This window comes from Wyeomyia smithii, chromosome 3, assembly GCF_029784165.1.
Source record: "Wyeomyia smithii strain HCP4-BCI-WySm-NY-G18 chromosome 3, ASM2978416v1, whole genome shotgun sequence".
NCBI lineage: Eukaryota > Metazoa > Arthropoda > Insecta > Diptera > Culicidae > Wyeomyia > Wyeomyia smithii.
The window spans coordinates 37073512-37092613 of NC_073696.1; the positions used below are offsets into that span (position 1 = coordinate 37073512).

The 19102-nt window shown below is 38.0% G+C and overlaps 1 protein-coding gene across 2 annotated transcripts in view; it reads right to left on the bottom strand.

Annotated features, from left to right (window-relative positions):
- The window catches only part of LOC129730495 (bone morphogenetic protein receptor type-1B), a 212469-nt gene that overhangs the window by 27671 nt on the left and 165696 nt on the right, over nt 1-19102 (bottom strand). Inside the window, exon 1 of one of the 2 annotated variants that reach the window (XM_055689863.1) lies at nt 11142-12307. The exons of the other annotated variant lie outside the window; for it this stretch is intronic. Within the exon in view, the coding sequence (XP_055545838.1) occupies nt 11142-11175 (34 nt within the window). The 5' untranslated portion in view covers nt 11176-12307. Of the gene's footprint in view, nt 1-11141; nt 12308-19102 lie in introns of those variants that run through there. 2 annotated transcript variants of the gene reach the window in all.

Consider the following 19102-nt stretch of genomic DNA (forward strand, 5'->3'; position numbering starts at 1 on the left):
CTTGGGTTTCTGCATAATTTCTGCATAATTGAACATTTCCCGCAAACTTTCGCAAAGGCGTTACTAGCCATTAATTATTATTATCGAGATAAGGCACTCGCTGAGGACGGGCCAAGAAAAGTATCTATATTACCCAATATTCGATGTCAAGGGGATACTCTTCTTGAAGAAAATAAGTAGCATCAGAGACATGATTGTCAGTCAAGTGAGTAGTCAACGAGCCACTCAAAGCTCGGCCAATACTTCACTACTGGGCCAAGCAAGAAGTAATGATACTGGATGAGCAAGATGCGCAAAATTTAACGGCAGCAGTCAGAAAGCCATTAATATTAATAATAAAAATAAATAACAACAACCATAATAACGATAATGTAATAATTGCCGAATTAAGAAGCAGTTTACCGTGTTTACGGACCGTGCATGTGGGGAAGGATCGTCATTTTTTTTGGTGCGGAGATGCTCTCGAAGCAAAATCAATAACACATTAACTTTTGAGACAGGCGTGTACATTTCGTTAAGATTGCAAACAAGGAGCACGAAACACGTAAGGCAAATTGCACCATCTGGTGCGGTCGAAGATGCCAGGAAGGTCACCTGGGTGCTACTAGCATCCCGGGAGAGAAGAAAATTCAAGCGCGTAGCAACGAACAAGCACAATCACCATTGATCGAATATTGGTGATAGTAATTTGTTGTGCGCGACAATAATGCGACGATGAAATCATCATAACAACAGGTGTTCCCCTTTGAATGGATTTAAACTGTTCGGTAAATCACTGGGAATGGTCCGGGAAGCAATCGTTTACCGGCTATCAACTGATCGTTCCAGAGGAGATAATTATTCGCTTTGGGGATTAGCTAGTTCGTTAACTATTCGTCACGACGGATCATTATGAAGCGTCTGATGGAAGATGGATACATAAGCGAAACGGATAATGTGAATTCTGTGGACGCAGCAGCACGATACAGATTTCAGTATTGTGGAAGGATTCGATTGATTACCAGCAGAAACCAGCATCTCGTAGGTATATAGTAAATCGATTTGCACTTTGAATGGCCTTGACCCCTTAGTGTATGAAAGCACGTTTCTCTGATCGTTATTATAGAACAAAATACGTCATCAAAATTAAAAATGCCATCCTACTTCTCGGAAACAAATTTGAAAATCACTTTTGAATTATACCTTTAAAAGTTTTACGATAGGAATTCTCGTGCAAATTACATCGACAACACTGCCAGAAAGAATGTAAATCATAGTAGATCTTAATATTGCTTGCAACATTAACCCATTGGAGACTATACAGGAAATGCTCCGGATCATGTGGCCCCGGGAGAAATGGTCAGTTTTCGACTTGAAACAAATACATCAAATGACACCTTACTTTACACAGCTCAAAACTGCTAAAGTTCTAGTATCCTTCCGTTTCGAGCTTACTGCTTTACTATACGTAGCCTTTTTCTATACTACCAATATCACAAAATTACAATTCCCTGAAGAACGTTCCTCTTTGGTCTGATATCTTCTAAGAGGGATTTATTATGTCAAGAGGAAAGAGTCTTATCGAAACCTCGTTCTCCGTGCCAATATCGCGCCAGATTTACAATTGAAGAGAACTTTTATACGTTACTCAGACCAGTTTTAGTAAAAGAAAAACTTTTTTTTGTTAGGGGTAAGGCAACAGGGCTACTGTAGAATTCAGCTTGAAGGTAGGGTATGTAGTAGAGGGTCTGAGAATGAATCCATGTTCAAGTCCTTCAACAACCAAATTGCCGGATTCTACTAAGCTTCGAGCCCACAACCGCTCGTTTATCAAAGGGGACTCTGCAACCTAGCGACTAGGAAGCTCCCTAAGGTTTTTTATATAGTGGTGAAAATTTCATCAAATTGGAGTCAATGGATCAAAAGTTTTCGCCGATGGAACGTGGAAGACGTTAGAAAATTTTGCACACTCACGTTAAAAATCCTACGTGGTCAGCTGCAAAAAATGCGAAGTGCCCCCAATTCCCCAAATCAACCGTGAGCAGCGTGCTGAAACGATTCAATAAAACTCAAACGCTAGATCGCGCTGATCACAGCAACCGCAGAAGTGGATGGATTGACAATCAGCTTCGATTGAGAGTCTGTAGAGTAGTTACGCCAATTGACTAGGGTGGTCGGTATTACCGACTTTTCGAAAAACCGGTATTTCGGTATTCATAAAAATGAAAACCGATAAAACCGGTAAAAAACCGGTGTTTTTATTTCTTTCGGATTAATACAAACCAGGGGTGACTCGTGGTCTTTAAACCTACTTTTTCAACTACAAAGTTCTTAAAATCATAGTTCGGGGAAGTAATGATGATTGTCCGCGAAAAAAAAAACGCAAGTCTTTTCCCCTGTTCTATCTAAAAATAAAACTGAAAAATAATTAAAGATATGGGGTGTCGAACGTCTTCGGTAGTGGTTTTCTGCCGCAGTCTTATGCAAAAACCTGCCGAAGTAAGCCACTGCCGAAAACGTTACCTACATAAATTTGGATTTGAAATTAATTTTTTGCTTAGCGTCTCAGGTTGCATCTATGTATGGACGTGTCGCTGCATGATTATGTTTTTGCATTTATGAGTACCTCTGCTTCATTACGATCCAGATTTTTTTCTAAGATTAGGACCTCTGCGACCATTATTTTAATCTCTTGTGGTATACGATCCAGATACAACACTGGATAACAGTGTTTGAAAAACTCCAATGAATGAATCTAGTGATATGATTACGAAGAACATAATTTCGAAACTAATGTAATAACGAAAAAAACATGCAGATTTTTATTTAAATTTTCTTTCACATCGCAAAACTTAGTTTCAAATTAGTGAACAACATTCAATTTCGTAGAAAAACAATATTTGAAACTGTTGAGAAGAGTATATGAATGAAATAAAAACAAGAAATCACGATCCGACCAGAATTTACCTTTTACGAATCCGAATGAATCGAAGGTAAATACTTCTTTATTCTGTTCGATGCTCTTTAAACAATTCGTCCAAATTATTTATTACTGTTATTATTATTTTATTAACTTTAGCTTCTAATAGAGAAACGAAAAATGTGGCATATGAACAAGTTTGTAAGGGGCCATCCACATACCACGTGGACAGATTTTTAACGATTTTGACCCCCCCCCTCCCCCTCCGTGGACAACTGCCCATATAAATTTTTGAAAAATCGTATGGACCGTGGACATTACCCAACCCCCCCCCCCCCCCAAAGCTGTCCACGTGGTATGTGGATGGCCCCTAACTGAAATAGAAATAAATATTTGAAATAGAAAAAGCAGAAACTTGTACACGAGTGAGGCCGGGTACATTCAGCTAGTTGCTAATAAAAGCCCGCTGCGACGCTTGACCATGCTACAGCTATTTAAATTTCACTTTTCCAAGGAGCAGTAATTTTTAGGATAAAATCTTTATTAGTTGATTATAACACTTTGTCTCAACAAAAAATGAATTCCTAATCCAAATTTATATTTATTTATATTTTTTTTAGTTTTACTTTTAAATAGCACAAAATGAATAATGTCTTGTGTTTTTTCGCTGATATAATTGTAACTACTGCCTCATAATTTGTAGTTAAACTGGTAGGTTTTGAACCTACCCACGCGTTGCCTCTGTGAGTATGAGTGTGTGAAGAGATAAGCTGTTATACCTAAGAAATAAATGCTTTATTCAAGTTTTTTGACATATTATCGAAACACACAAACACATTGTCTGAATCCGAGCAGAACAAACAAAAAGATGACAAAAATTGGTAAATAGGTGAGGGAAAATTAATATATATATATAATGTTGCTTCTGTCTAAATGTATTTATTATATTAGGTAGCTCACTTATAATCCTTCAAGGGGCGATAGAGGACCATGTTTGATGAAAAAAATCCTTCTACTCATATGGTCGAAAGTCAACTACTGCTGAGTTACTCACTAATTTCAGTTTTTGGTTATGTTTGCCTTAAACGAGCAGAAAATTGTGAATTCTACCATACTAAACGAAGGCGTGGCTGATTGCTTTTAAAGTGAAATAGTATCTAAACTAAAAGAATTAGGTGCTTGGTGTCAGAGAACTACTAGTAGAGTAGACTCCAATGTTTAATTTGGTTAACAACAAACTCCATGTTTATCACACATTTCAGAGAGAAAATTGCTGTTAAGTTCTCAAAAACATTTGATTTCATATTTGTTCCTTTCTAAATGCTTCTTGTTCTTCCTGATTTGACATTTTTGAGACACTATTGATTACGAAATTTTCTCAGCTTTTCAAGAAAACCAACAGAATTGAGCTAGCTATCATACTTCTTGTGATAGACCTCGTTAAAGGTAAACATAACCGAAAACTAGAAGAAGAGAATAACTCTGCAGTAGTTAAATTTTGACCATATGCGCAGAATTTTTTCATCAAATAGGGTCCTCTATCCCTTAAAGGATTTGATTAAAAGTGAGCTGCCTTACACCCTGTATACATCGTCATGTGATTTGTAACGACTACCTAAGTGAGAAGCATTCTTTAGCCTAACAAAGATTTATGAATATTGTGGGATGTTTTTTTCCATTTTAAGAAAAATACCGAAAATACCGGTTTTTTCGTCTCTCCAATACCGGTATTTCGGTATTGAAAAAAATATCGGTTTTACCGGTTTTACCGGTTTTTGTTTTACCGGTAAACCACCCTACAATTGACTAAAAAGTTCTCGGCACCGTACAGTCCTGTTAGACGAAACTGTCTGCGTGAAGGCCTGCGATCGTTCCACGCCAGTACGCACTTCAACAGGACCCTCAAGCGGAATATCCTTGCAAAATGCCGTGCTAGGATGTTGTATGAGGAAGTCTTGACCAAATTCGACGGCGTCACTCTAATGGACGATGAGACGCGCAGCAAAAATTCTATATGTCAAAGCGCAAGGGTAATGTCGCCAAGCGGTTTAAATTCGTGTTTGCTGACAAGTTCGCTCGGAAGCTGTGTGGCAGGTGATCTGCAACTGTGGCAAAAAAAAAACAAGGTTTACATCACTGGATCAACCAGAAATGGCCAGGTGCACAAGGAATAGTGCCTCCAGAAGCGATTTCTATCGTTCATCCAATCACATGATGGTCCGGTGAAGTTCTAGCCACTACAGCCGAGAAGTCATGGATTGGTACAAGGAGAATGTAATTGATATCATCGAAAAAGCTATCAACCCACCAAATTGCCCAGGTTTTCGTTCAATTGAAAAATATTGGGCAAAAATCAGGAGCAAGGTGAAGAAAAGTGGCAGAACGATAAAAAAAACAGCTGATTTACATAGATGGTGAAAAAAATGGCGGATCGAATTGACAATTCTACTATGCAGAAGATGATGGGCGGTATAAAACGAAAATTGCGTGAATTCATCTGAAATATAGTTTGCACCGTAAAACATCAATTTGAATTGTGCCGTGTCAAATAAATGTTGTGTGAACAAAAAAAATCATCTGAAACTCAAATGAATGTTTTTTTATGTGTTTTTCTTTGAAAAATCAATAAATTTGCTGCAAAATGCTATTTCATCATGTTTTTTACGTGTTTTTTGACGTGGGACTACGTCTTTGTTTTCTTTACTGAGGTGCATCCAACTGTCATAGATTAGGCTAAAGATGATTTCTAAATTCGGTTCAACAATACAAAGCATTTACAGTCTTGTTCTTTAAAATCAGGAATATTAAAAGATGTAGCAATATATCAATTTTGAGAATTTACACCAAAAATTTTGATTTTTTTTGAACACTGATAAATGATCATTCGTAGCCTAAAACGAAAAACGTGATTGAAATGAGGTCGATATCATGTACCATTTTTGAGTAATAGAGGAAAGCAACCCGTGTAAAAAAGACCTAACTGTAGTTCTCTGTAGCAGCTTGCAGCAAACATACGGGGTAGTTTGGTTGAAACTGTGTTGAAGGCACAAATAGCCGACTTCGAGCCATAAACGTTAGTGTTACCATGACAAGGAAATATTTCACCTTCATGCAAAGTTCATTCTCTCTTCCTTCATTTCATCATTATTCATAGAAAAAGAAAGCCAAATCTTTCGTCAGTCGCAGTGAAAACGTTTGCTTTTTGATATTAGTTTAAGCAAAGAAGCGGTGAGAACCATTTGGTTAGATTTTCAGCAAATTTTATTGCGTAACCGTGAACGATGCGTGTGGAATATTCCATCAGAATATGACAGCTCATTACAGGGATGAAATTTTAATGTATCTGGAACTATGCTGCGTTCATAAGAAGTGAAAATTGTAAAAGATTAGCTGTAATTTTCGTAAAATTTTGCTCGTGAATATGATATTTATTAGCACTGATCCTTCCGCTCGTGTCATTCATTCACCAAGTAACTTTTTTTCTGTATCCATCAAAATAAAATAAAATTTTCTAAGCTAAATGAGCAAAGGTGACGAAAATAGAACACCTGCCGATGCCGTCATCTACCTTGTTTTGATAACCCGAATTGAATCTTCAGTCGAAAAGAAACAACTATTGATCTTAAAATCGTTGTTCTTTTCCCAGAATCATAAACATCCTGACTAGTACGACCTAATAGATTCCCTCGCGCAGAACATCCGTCTCATCTGCAATGAATCAAACCAAAACCGAAAAGTTCGGTCGACACGGGATACACTGCCTACCACCCACCTACCCTTTTCTGCCCACACATCCATCGTCAACATCGTCCCGATCTGCGAGTAAGGTAAACAATAACAACAATCGAAAACTAGTTGTTTTCTTAAAGGCGAAGCTAGAGGATTTGTCCAAGCGACACATTTGTAGAGAAAACAAACGTCGTAGTCGCGCGATGAACTAGTATGGCGGCCGCGTTTCATCGCGGCAAGATTCACCCCCATCTCGAAGCAAACCAACGACGAAGCTAAAAACAAAATGCCCCGCACTATCTAGTCTGCTACTTCCTAAACTCATTACTCTCATTTTTGCCTAGTGAACCAGCGATGTTTGCCTCTGTAATAAACAAATCAGATGACGCACACATACACAAGAAAACGCTAGGATGGTGTCAGTGTTTCTGTATTGTAAATCGTGCTCCAATTCCGCAGGCCGCACTCCGCGGCCATTGATGATGGTACAAGTTAAACTAAAAATAACTCACATCGGGCCGCAAGCCCGCTGCCTATACAACAACAGAATGTTGGACAACGACACACAAGAGTGTGACGGCGGCGAGAGGGAACAACCGTGATACCGTCTGCTCCGAGCGTTGTGTTTACATTCGAGCTGAGTGAAAATAGCTACCTTCGAGGTGTTTGATAACACCTTTCGCCGGTCGGTGGCGGGTAATCCGTTCGCCAAGAGAACGAGGAACCACCAATAAAATGGATAAACATTGTTTTACGATCGTTCCCCGCTCGTGGATCTCAGCAATCAATGAAAATTGCAACAATAACTAGTTTCATTGCATGAAATATTTCCGGGGGAAATGATTTTATTATAGTAAAGTTTTTTATTAAAGTTCAAAACAACACAAACAGATAAAATCGCAAGAAAGTAACAAAATATTTATTGCACAGATCCGCATTATCAATAATATATTTGATATCTGCAATTCCTATCTGGTTGAAAATTAAAGTGAACCTCACAACCTGATCAAACTGAGATCAAACGGGGTCGGAGATCGTAAAATATAATTTTGCCGGAAAATAATCCAACATTACCGACCGTTAATATGGCAATTGAAACGCGTGATTCAAGTCATAACAGATCCAAACGCGTTTACGTTAAAGTCCGACTGACTCTTGACTAGACTACCGCCGCGTTGCTGCCGCTGGGCATAGAAGCATGACGGTGTAAACAACAGCATTAATTGGCGATTATTACACCGCGTTTTCGCGCATTGCAAAGACGACGTGGGAAGGCTGAGGAGGTTAGGCAAAATAATGGGGGCTCGCGTGAGTAGCGATACTAACCGAACTGCAAATAGTCGTCCTGCTATTCCACTAAACTGTATTTCTATTGCGTTCGTCTATGGAGCTGTTTTACGCAGATTCGATCATAAAACGCATTTTGATTAAAACTTTTAAATTAATTTAGTTCAGCCTAATGTGATCATAAATTCACTGACATGCGCAGCCCAAAGAGTTTCTGACGTCAACTGTATGCCTAATTCAGCAGGAAATTATTCAATCTTCATTTACTTTTTCCCATAGATGTCACTCTCACTCTCCAGTCGGCTCTGTCCCGAAACCCAAAGTTGGAAGGAAAGCCGACTGTACGATTTTAAAATTTTAATTAATTAACTTTTCGGTTCTCCACAGCAGTCAGACCGATTCTCGTATTTTTTCCTGGAACCATGTACGATAAAAGATACGTTGAGTATATCCGTTGGCCCTTCTTTCGTCGTCATCAGTTCGTTGAATAAATAGGTTTTCTTCTTCGAATAGAAGCAAGCAGGAAAAACGAAACTCTTGAACTACAGGTGCATTACCGGTATTTTTACGTTCATTGTTTTATTACTTCGTTCAAATTTTGATTTTTTCTCGTGAAAGTGTGAAAACAAAACTCAACAAAAGTTGTTTTGAATAAAATTTCAAGTTACGAAATGTACCGCATCCTAACACGCATGGACCACATTTTCCTTCGTTTCTTTTCCCACGCAGCAGCAGTACTAAAAATGCACATGTTCACCACTCCGCCCTAAGTGCAACGCTTGGAACAGTGCTACAAATGAATGCATTCACAGCTTTCGTTTGCTCACTTTTTTTTTCGAACCTTCAGTATTTGTTTTGTTTCCCATTGCTAACCCAAAATTCCAACGAAAACCATTCTCGTTTTGTTGGATTGAGCTTGCCTGCCAGTGTTGCCAATATTACTCGATGGATATGTGTGAAACAACGGGCGTTTCAAGGTAGGTAATTATTATTAGAACTTTTCATCATTTCGAATTCTGATGAAATGTCTGGGCATTTGTTACAGCCCTGTGCACTTCAGCTGTGCGAAAACAAAAGTTAAACCTGAAACCGAACATCGAACCGTTGTTTCTCTGTTCCATGCACGATGGTGTCCGTAGGTATTTATTTCAAACGAGCAAATTCTTCCGAGTTTTCTTTGCGGGTACCACAATGCGGAAAGTCACAAAATGCATTTAAAAAAAAAAATTTGCGTCTTCTTCGTCCCTTTTCGTGCAACTGACAGTTTTCCTTTTATACTTGTTGTTTCTGTATCGAATGCGATCCTTTCGACTTTTGTTCCACATTTGAATGCACATGCACACACAACATGAGCATGAACGTTAGCAGCTTCTCTCCTTTTCTGGCTATAGCCAGCAGAGGATTTTTTTTTCGAAGGCGGATTACAATGTATCATAAATTACGGAGCATACAATTCGGTTCGACTTTTGTGTCAGTCAGTTGTCCGGGTGTTGAATTTCATAAACGTTTTCGATTACGATCCCAAGAGCAGCTCTACTCTGGAGTAAAGGCTGACTTTTTTTTCGAGAAGAAGAAAACAACCTTAGAAAACGACTGGATAGATCTGGGATCTGTGTCTAAAGTTCAGAGAAGAGTCAAGCCTGCAGTCCAAACGGGCAGATTTATGCTTGATCATATATACAGGTTTACAATACGGGAAGAATCGTAAAGTTTTATGCTTCTCTTTCTTTATTTTATGATTCGTTTGCGTCGTGGTGTTCATCCCTAGGTTCCGTGTTTTGAATAGCTTTAGAAGCAACTAAAGTGTCCGATTTCTCTAGGCTGATAGAGGTTTTAAATCTCAGATCTTTTCAGTGACTTTGGCTTTTATATCGACGGCCAAGAAAAGCCTTATAAGTAATATTGAATAGAATACATTTGAATTTCAAATCAGTTACATGATCGTCGTTGTATGGTTTGTTGTTATTTTTTTCCTAGGTTTAGAACAACCAGAGACGTCGTATTGTGTTAACTATAAAATATTATTGATCTAAGAAAAGAAACTATTTTGTTAAAAACTTTGAAACACCGCTCATACAGTAAATTTTGTCGACCGGGAAAGGTGGATAAATTACTCCGGAAAAAAAGGAACCAGTTTCGGCTAGCAGACTGAAGAGGAGAACGATGAAATCTTATCGCGCCCACTGTTGACGGCTGGACGGAGTGTTGCTTGCTGATAAGTAACGGGTTTGAAGGATGAGTTTAACGAACTCGCATCGTTTAGGTACACCAACGCGCGATGTTCACCTTTATGGATGGTTAAACTTTATGATTGCCGGATTGCGGATACAGAGTTCACTTTTATCGATAACTGATTGAATCAGTAAAAAGAACGTTTTGTGCGAGAACATCTTCCAAACCCAATTCCAAAACATATAATTTTTTTTATCGTGAATTAAATTTAATAGAAATATTTTAGATCTAGGTTCATAGACACAAACACTAGTTGACCTATTGGAATGAGAAGGTTCTATCGAATTTCTCACTGACAAGAGAAAAAAAGAGGATGACCCAGTAGGCGACAGGTATTTATTCTTGACGTCTGCTCTTGACATGCAAGATACGACATTGAAACTTTATATTAGTTTTCACTGTTCAGCAGCGAAACAATAATGATAACTAATATTTTACGAAATTGTTCTACATTTTATCGATCCATCAACATTGAAAAGATGGCAATCCATCATGTGCTCAAACAGTTACAACCGTTTAAAAGTTGATGTTACATTTCATTTTTGCTTTCCCAAAATGTATCCCAGCGTGAAATACAAAACATAGTTATATGTCAATAATTTGCGAGACTGATATCTCAAGTTCAAAAATATAAACAGATGACACAAAAAACTATGTTTTGCCATTTCATCCACTATTCTAGCAGAAGCAATCAAAACGACCATCCATTAGCGGAATTCCAGTCAAGTTTGTTTTATGTCTCCATAGTTGGCGACAGTCAAAAACACGACATTAAAAAAAACTGACCTCGACGAGCGAATCCGGAAAACGGAATTCGCATCCGCCCACTATATGGCAAAAAAAATATTATCATATAAAAATATTAATTCTTAGCCCGCGCCAAGGCGCTCCAAGGGCTTCGGGCAGCCTTCTGTTTCCAGACCCAACTCTAGTGGAAACACGGAGAACGGGAAAATCAGGAGAAAAATATATATTTTTCTAATTTATTATTTACCATTTGCCTTCTTTCTTCTCGATTTCGGCGCCATGTCTGGATCTGCCCCGAGCGTCTCGGGATTCGTGTTTCTCCTTGCCTTTTGCCAGGCAGACGAGCAGCACTGTTGTTCTGGTGCGCTTCACAGACGTCGAGAGATTCGAAAGACCTGGCTGCGAACCTGAACCGGCAGTGCAGCGAAAGGTAAGAATCGTTCTATCTTGCTACAAGTCCCGAGGCCTTCACGGGCAAGATCTTCCCGGTGCGATCTCGGCCGTCTCTTACGTTTTTCTCCGTCGTGCCTTCTACGGAGGCTGTCGTTCTTTTGTTTTGGCAGAATTTGCCTTCCAGTCTCTCCAGCCTGCGTCGCACGGAGTTCAGCGTTTCGATAAATAATAGCCCCCGCCGAAGCAAGGTGCTCCGGACGTCCGATGGATTGTGTTACTTGCTGCCTTAAAATCGCGAGCTGTCAAATCATCAATTATAGCACGCCCGGTTTGTCGGCTACGTTGGGCTGTATTTTTTATTGTCTTTTTTCGCGAGATCTAATCAAGAGATCGAAACCTGCTGCTTTGAATAACGTATATCAACATATTGACCATTAATGTTCGAGCCCCAATTGGAACTGATCGAAGTACACCAATTACTGGAAGATTAGTTTGCGCAAGCTGCTTTGTTACACGAATCAAACATAACTCAATTTCATATACTCAGGCTCTTCCGCTACTGACAACTCCCAACATAGATCAAACACACTGCGATTAAATCAACAACTCGACGCGTATGTTATTCAATTTTCACATAAATTTTTCCCGTTTCCGTTTTCCGGTATATATTTCACTAATTCCTAAATGCACATTCTACGTTCATTTCTCCCGATGTAAAACGCTGTTTAAACGAACCGTGATGTAATCCACACTGCTGGAAGAGGAAAATCGTTTTCCTCTCTTTCACTACCGAATAATTTCGCTTGATTACAAAGTATAATTCACAACATGCTTCTCCTTCGCGAAAAGATCTTCGATTTCATTTTCCATAAAACAAAATCGAACATCAACAAACTGGCGATTTGTCTCGGATAAAGGGAAATCTCTGTAAAAATGCTGCTAAGTGCGATAGTTCAACGAATACGGAGCAACATACAATCTACACCACAGCACTTCAACAGTTCAGCCGAAACTGTTCGTGCCGCATCGCATGCTGAGAGGATAACCTTCGGACGTTTTCGTTTTGCTGTTTACTACCCACAGCACAGCCGTAGCATAGTCGGAACGGGAGAGAACCGAGAGAACACATCCAATCAGTGGTCGTCGTAATCCCAGTCTCCCTTACTATGACGGCTCTCTGTTTTCTTTTAATTACACTGAGGCTTTTTTTTACACGATCCTAGATTTTTTTTGTACCTTTTTTAAATAACTTGTGTTTTTTTTTCCTTTCAAGGAAATATTTCAATACTTTCTCTATATTTTTAAAGCATAATTTTTCCCATAATCACCACGTAAAAAAAATCCTTACTAAATTTCAAGTGCCTACGCTTTCAATGCTCTCTTCTCTACTCTGCTGGCAGTCAACGTTTAAACCGCACTCGTGCTCTCTCTCTCTCTCTCTCACCACTTAACACCCCCGGCCCGGACACGCCAGCCTCTTCTGGGGCCTCTGTAGGGTTCTGTGAGGAAGCAGCATCGCGTTGATCATGCTCATTTCCCGGTATAAACACAGTAACTTTTGTTTGCCTAAATTATTCTCCTACGAGGAAATCTTATAAATAATAACCATCATCGGATTGCGTTCCCTTTTCCACGCGCGAGATTTGCAGCAGCTCGACGCGTTTCGTGTAGGGAAACATAAACATTCAGTTAGCTGGCTCGCTTTGGTACGTGTTATGCACGGCAAGGCAAAGTACGACGTGCGATACCGATTTGGAGCGTAAAGAGACTGCACAGAAGATGCTATTGAGGGTTGAATATTAGAAAATGGAGGAGGAGAAAACTATCCTTTCAGTCAGTAAAGCTGCAGGTTCGCTTTTTCGATGGGTTGCTCGGTAACATAAGTAATCGGTATTAATTTTGTGATGTTCTAACGCATTCCCCTTCCCTCACAAAAGAGTTTCATGTTACATTGGATAAATAAGAGTTGTTATCAAGTACAATGCGCCTCCACGTACTCATAATTTAGTTTTTTAGAATACCACGATAATTTTAGGCTCAATCAGTAAATTTCTATATTCACAATGCAAGTTTGCCAAGTCAACGCGAGAGCAGTAAATGCTTTGGCGGATCTGTATTATATGAATTATTTGAATAATAATATTAGAACATCATCTTCGACCAGAAATACCACTAAATTCGTTACTTTGAGAAGAAAATATGCCTTTCAAGACTTTAAAATATTGCAATTTTCCCAAAGGAAAGAATGGCTTGAAGAAATTTAATGATGACATTTCGAACATACGATGACTGGCTCATTAGACTAGCATCGTACCTCGAGATCAACTAGATAATCTTTCAGACGTAGGGGAACTGCTCCATTATTCATCTCATTAAGGCGATATTCACGAAGAATGCACGGATTAAACACCAAATTTTCACGAAATCATTGAACAAATAAGCTTAATATGCTTACGTACTCTTATGGAATCGTTTAGCACTGTATATTTAGTGAAATTAGCTAGATTTATCCTGAATTTTGTGAAACAAACCATTTTTCACAACGCTTCCATATCCATCTCAAAAACTGAATCACTGCTCAATTATTCATCTCACGATGCCCCCATATTCATCACACTGTTAATCATGAATAAATCACATTATAATGAATGAACGTAGCCGCAGCCCGTCGTAGTAGTTACCTAGATATCCGCTGCAGTTGTTTACGTGCAAAAAAGGTAACCTAGGTAACCACTACAGTGCTGTAGATTTATTTCAATTATGTCGGAATAATTCAACATTTTCAGTATAATTTTTTCGTATTAACAGTAACTGATTTGGCAACCATTGATTTTCTTCAACGCAGTGAAATAAGATGAGAATACATACAGTTGAAATTTAGGAATTGTAGGAATTCATCTCATATATTTCTGCTAATTCAAGCTTGTTTTAGGAAATTTGAGGTAAACATTTCAAAGATTAGAGTATTCTTAGTGTAGTGAGTGATTTTGTTTAGTGATTAAAATCAAAAGTGGTCCGCTAGTGATGAAAAAACTTTGGTTGGCTGTTGAACGAGTTCCGTTGTAGCCGTATAGAACGATGCGCGGATTTTGTTTTCTGAGGTAGATGATTGAATTAAATGAGTTTTCGAGTGCAGATGCCCGACTATAACATCAAGTTTAGTGCTTTTAAATGAATTTTCGAGGATTACAGTTTATGAGGAATCTAAAGTGAACTCATCGAGCTTCGTAGCCGCAAGGTTACAGAGTCCGCTTTGACAAGCGAATGGTGATAGGTTCGAATCTTAGTAGAACCAAACCATTCTTTCGCAAAAAGGACTTTAAGTATGGGTTTATTCCTAGGCTCTTCCACACAAAATCTTCTCTCCAGATTTAATAACCTCTCGTCTAAAGCTTCAATAATATCATAGACTATAGCACGTCTACGCTTTTAGAGTGATAGCTTGCAGGAGGATATGATAGAATCGATAAGGAAGAAAGTAGGTTAGAAAATCTGAATGAGAAGACAAAAAGTACTATAACTTCGCTCCAGACTTAATAACCACTGATCTAAAGCTTCGATAATATCATAGACTATAGCACGTTATATGCTTTTAGAGTGATAGCCTGCAGGAGGATATGATAAGGTCGATAATGAAGGTAGTAGGTTACTAAGTCTGAAGGAGAAGACGAAAAGCACTATAACACGGAGCAGGTTACTTCTCAATAAGTAGCACTGCAAAATGGTAAAAAAAAACAAATATGCAAACAGCAAAAACGTTCGGACAATGCCACAATAGATCAAACAACTACTGTCGCAGTGAGGTCCATTTAAAAAAAAAAAAATGAACTTAGAAGAATCCATTCCATGGATTAGCAGATTGGTTCAAGAAGAAAATATGCGTTTTTTCCTGTTTTCAATTGTGTTTACATGTTGAATGAGATGAATATACGGGCTGAGATGAATAATGGAGCAGTTCCCCTATCTCGCAAATTTTGCGATTAAGTTTTAGCATTTCGAACACCATTTTTTTAGGCAAACCGATGGTTTCGCGAACCAACTTAAAATTTCGAGCAAACTTCTAGTTGCTACCCTCGATGCTTTTTTTTGCCTTAATTGGTTAGCAAATATTCAATAATTTCAGCAGAATTATTAATTTCCAGTTTCAATAATTACAATTACATTATGGATACATAATTAACAAGGAAGCTTGTATATAATTTATTGTATTAATTCAGAAATCATGTCTGAAATCTATAGTAGTTTTCATTTTGTATCGAGAGTTATGATTTGGTTATGTTCAATAAACATTTACTTTTTTTTTTTTTTTTACTCTCGCTTATTTACCGTCGGTCTAGTTCCGCCACTGTTGTGGCCAATCACCGACGCCCAGGGAGACGACTCCACACCCAGGACCCTAACTCACGACCCGTTTATTAACGGACCGGCGCCAACGGCTTTACTTCCTCATGCGATGGAAGGCGTGATCCCAGAGATTTTTCGCCTCAGAAAATCTCCCGATATCGGCTAGGATTGAATCTAGACCAGTTGGGTTGGTTGTGAGTGGATCACGCCACCTCACAACCATCGACACCTATGTCGGCGGTGGGATTCGAACCCAGGCGTCGAGCTTGGTTGGCGGAGACGTTACCAACCACACTAGGCCCCCGCATCATTTACTTTATCTTCAAAGTCATTTCGGAAGAACTATTTGTTTTCAAGTTTTTCACCCGAATATTTACTATTTTCAAAGTAAGCTGTTCTGAACAGTTACTCCTGAGGAAAACAAATAATGAGTCATGAAAAATGAAATCTTGTGTGGTTCATATTCAGATACAACAGGAGATTTTACATTTCATTTTGAAATTTGAAATAAGGTTTATTAATATTTTAAAACACATATTGCATGATTTTTCGAGCTTTTTATAAATATCTAGAAGAAGCAATAAATTTACCATCATTTCAATATGTATTAGAAAAAAAAAACATCAACTAAAACCACGCAGTAAAAATTAGTATAAAACAGTTGAAGAGGTTGTTTATAAGACACGACCGCATAGTTACGAAGAATTACAACAGCCTGTCTCATATCAATGTATTACTTGCAACAGGTTATGGAATGCACTCGAAATTCCATTCCTAAAAATCTGTTTTTTTATTAATTGATTGGAAACCTTGAAGAGAAGTATTGATTTTGGCTCGTCATTTACCGATGACACGGAATGATTGTAGTTCTTCTGTTATAGACCATTTTACGAACTGACAGGTGTCACGGATCCTGCTGATATTGATGCTGCTTTCACGTGCGTTGTGTCAGCGGCTCCGAGCTTTCTGTCAAAATTTCATTCATGAATTGAGTGCAGAAACGTCTCGTAAAATGGTCTATTCTCCGCTCCGTACGCACGGCAAGTAAGCAAACAAGACGTAATTATCATACACACACGCTAGGGCACACTTTCAGCCGTGGTCTTATAGCTGAAAGCAGACAGGGCAAAATTACGATTTTTAGCAATAGTCCGTCTGCTGTGGAACGCAACGATCGTATAAGTCGCCTGTTCAGCCTTACTGCGCTAAAATCAACTGCTGCTCTACCGGCTGCGGGTCGAGTAAGAGTCAACAGTCTTCCTGCTGCAGTAATCGTTCAATTTCTGCATACTAGCTTTTATATGTGACAACTGAGAGTTGAACTTACGGTAGGCGTGTCTTTGTAGGCTAGAGCGAATGAAATCACAACAACTACAAATCGCTAATATAATCGAATCGTTTCTATCACTCTGGGGTAGAAGGCCATTTCAGCTCTGATTGGTCAAAACAAACGTTCAACAAGGCTCTACATTTTGCAATGATACAATAGGTAGCGTCACAAAATCATAATTTTGCGCATTTTAGTTGAAGCATATCAAATTTTTCAATCGATTGCTGAAAGAAAAAAGGAAATTCGTTGGAAACTTCCGAGTTTTAAGCATTTGAATGCTAACAGTTTTCACGACGCTCTACATGTTTTTGGTATTTCAATTTGTACTCCTATATACTCCTATATTTCCGTAAAACGTACATGTACGTAGAAAACTTGTAGAAAAATAGTTCGTGAAATGGCGCAAGAATCAAAAGGGTTATGTGCAAAGCCATGAACGCAAAGTTGACATAGAACTACTTGAAGCTCTTTGCTACAATGATCCCATTATTGCATTCAAGAGCGACAGCGAATGATAAGTTCGAAGTAAATTTCTCCTCTACAATAATTCTTTGAACGATAGACGCAAGATTACGATGGAATATCTTATGTCAATGTGTCAATGTTAATAGTTTTTTTTTCAACACCTAATCAATAACTCTCTGAAAATAATGTTGTGGCCACAAAAAGATTCAAAGTGGCAACTGTGGTCGATTTAGATCAGTTCTCCTATACAATAAAATCTAAAGAGATGACATGTGAACTTTTTTAAAATGAAAATGTTTGTTGGTGCTTAAGAAACACATCTGAGAAAAAGTGAAGGTTATCTGATAACTAACAATTGAAGTTTAATTCACAAAACTACGTAGAAATTAAAAAAAAAGACTTAATGTTCAAGTCGCCTTTTAATCGATGTTCAAACCGATGAAATGTGGCCTTCCCTCCAGCTAAATGTCCAAAGATCATGGTTGGGTAAAAGTAAAAAAAAGTGAAGAAGTAAATCGAATCCCACGTAACAAAACTGCGAAACTACGAGAAGATCAGAAATGTAGAATTTTTTGCTCGACTCTGACTTTTTCTGCTAGAAAATATTTGCAAATGTTGAAGGAACAACATTTCATTGAAAAACAAAAATCACATGTCATCGCTGTAAATTTTGATTTAGAGATGAATTGAGCATAAAAAGTCTATAATACCTGTTATTTTTTCACAATTGTCTGGGCTGAACATTAACGAACATTTTAGTGAAAAAAGAATCACACGTCACCGCTTTAAATTTCGATTAAGAGACGAATTGAGTATAATGAGCCATAATCTTGCATGATTTACTAAGTTTTGTAAAGAATATTTCTAGTTTTAGTAATCAGATCCTTATCATTTTTCCTCAAATGTCTTTTCTGAACATAAACAAACATTTTGATGAAAAAAGAATCATATGTCATCGCTTTGAATTTTGGTTTAGGGGCAAATTTAACATAAAAAGTTATAATTTTGCAAGTTTTACGCAGTTTTGGGAAAAATATCTTGAGTTTTAGTAATCAGATACCTGTTATTTTTTCTCAAAAGTGTTTCCTGAAAAGCAACGAACATTTTCGTATAAAAAAACCTGCATGTCACCGCTTATTTTTTGGATTTAGAACGATTTCAAATGATGATGATTACTGAAACGGAGGGAATAATATCAATAAGATGAAGCGTTATGGAATTCCATTTTTTACAGTCGATTATCAAATGACTGACAGGATCCCCAAAACGATTCTGTGATTCCAAAATATGGCAGAGCTTATCACTGTAAGAAGTTACTGGCCAATGCACCTACCGCTGATACTGCCACTTTCACCCAAAGGCAACTAGAGGAAGTATTTCCTCCTATAGATGATTTTCTAATCGATAGCTGCACGAACGAAGGAATTCATTGAACACTAACCGAATTATTAGCATTTGCAACTGGACATAATTTTCCATTTCCGTTTTTAAATTTTCATTCTTTGCCTTTATGTAGCCGAACTTCCTGAGAGACGTAGCTCTACGTCAAAAAGAAAACAGGAAAAGAAGGTCTTTTTAACGTAATGACCCGCATTTTTTTAATTCGAAAATTCAAAAGACTATTTAATTTTTTTTGTTTCAGATCACTTAGCAAAGTCTTAGAGTAAGACGTTTTT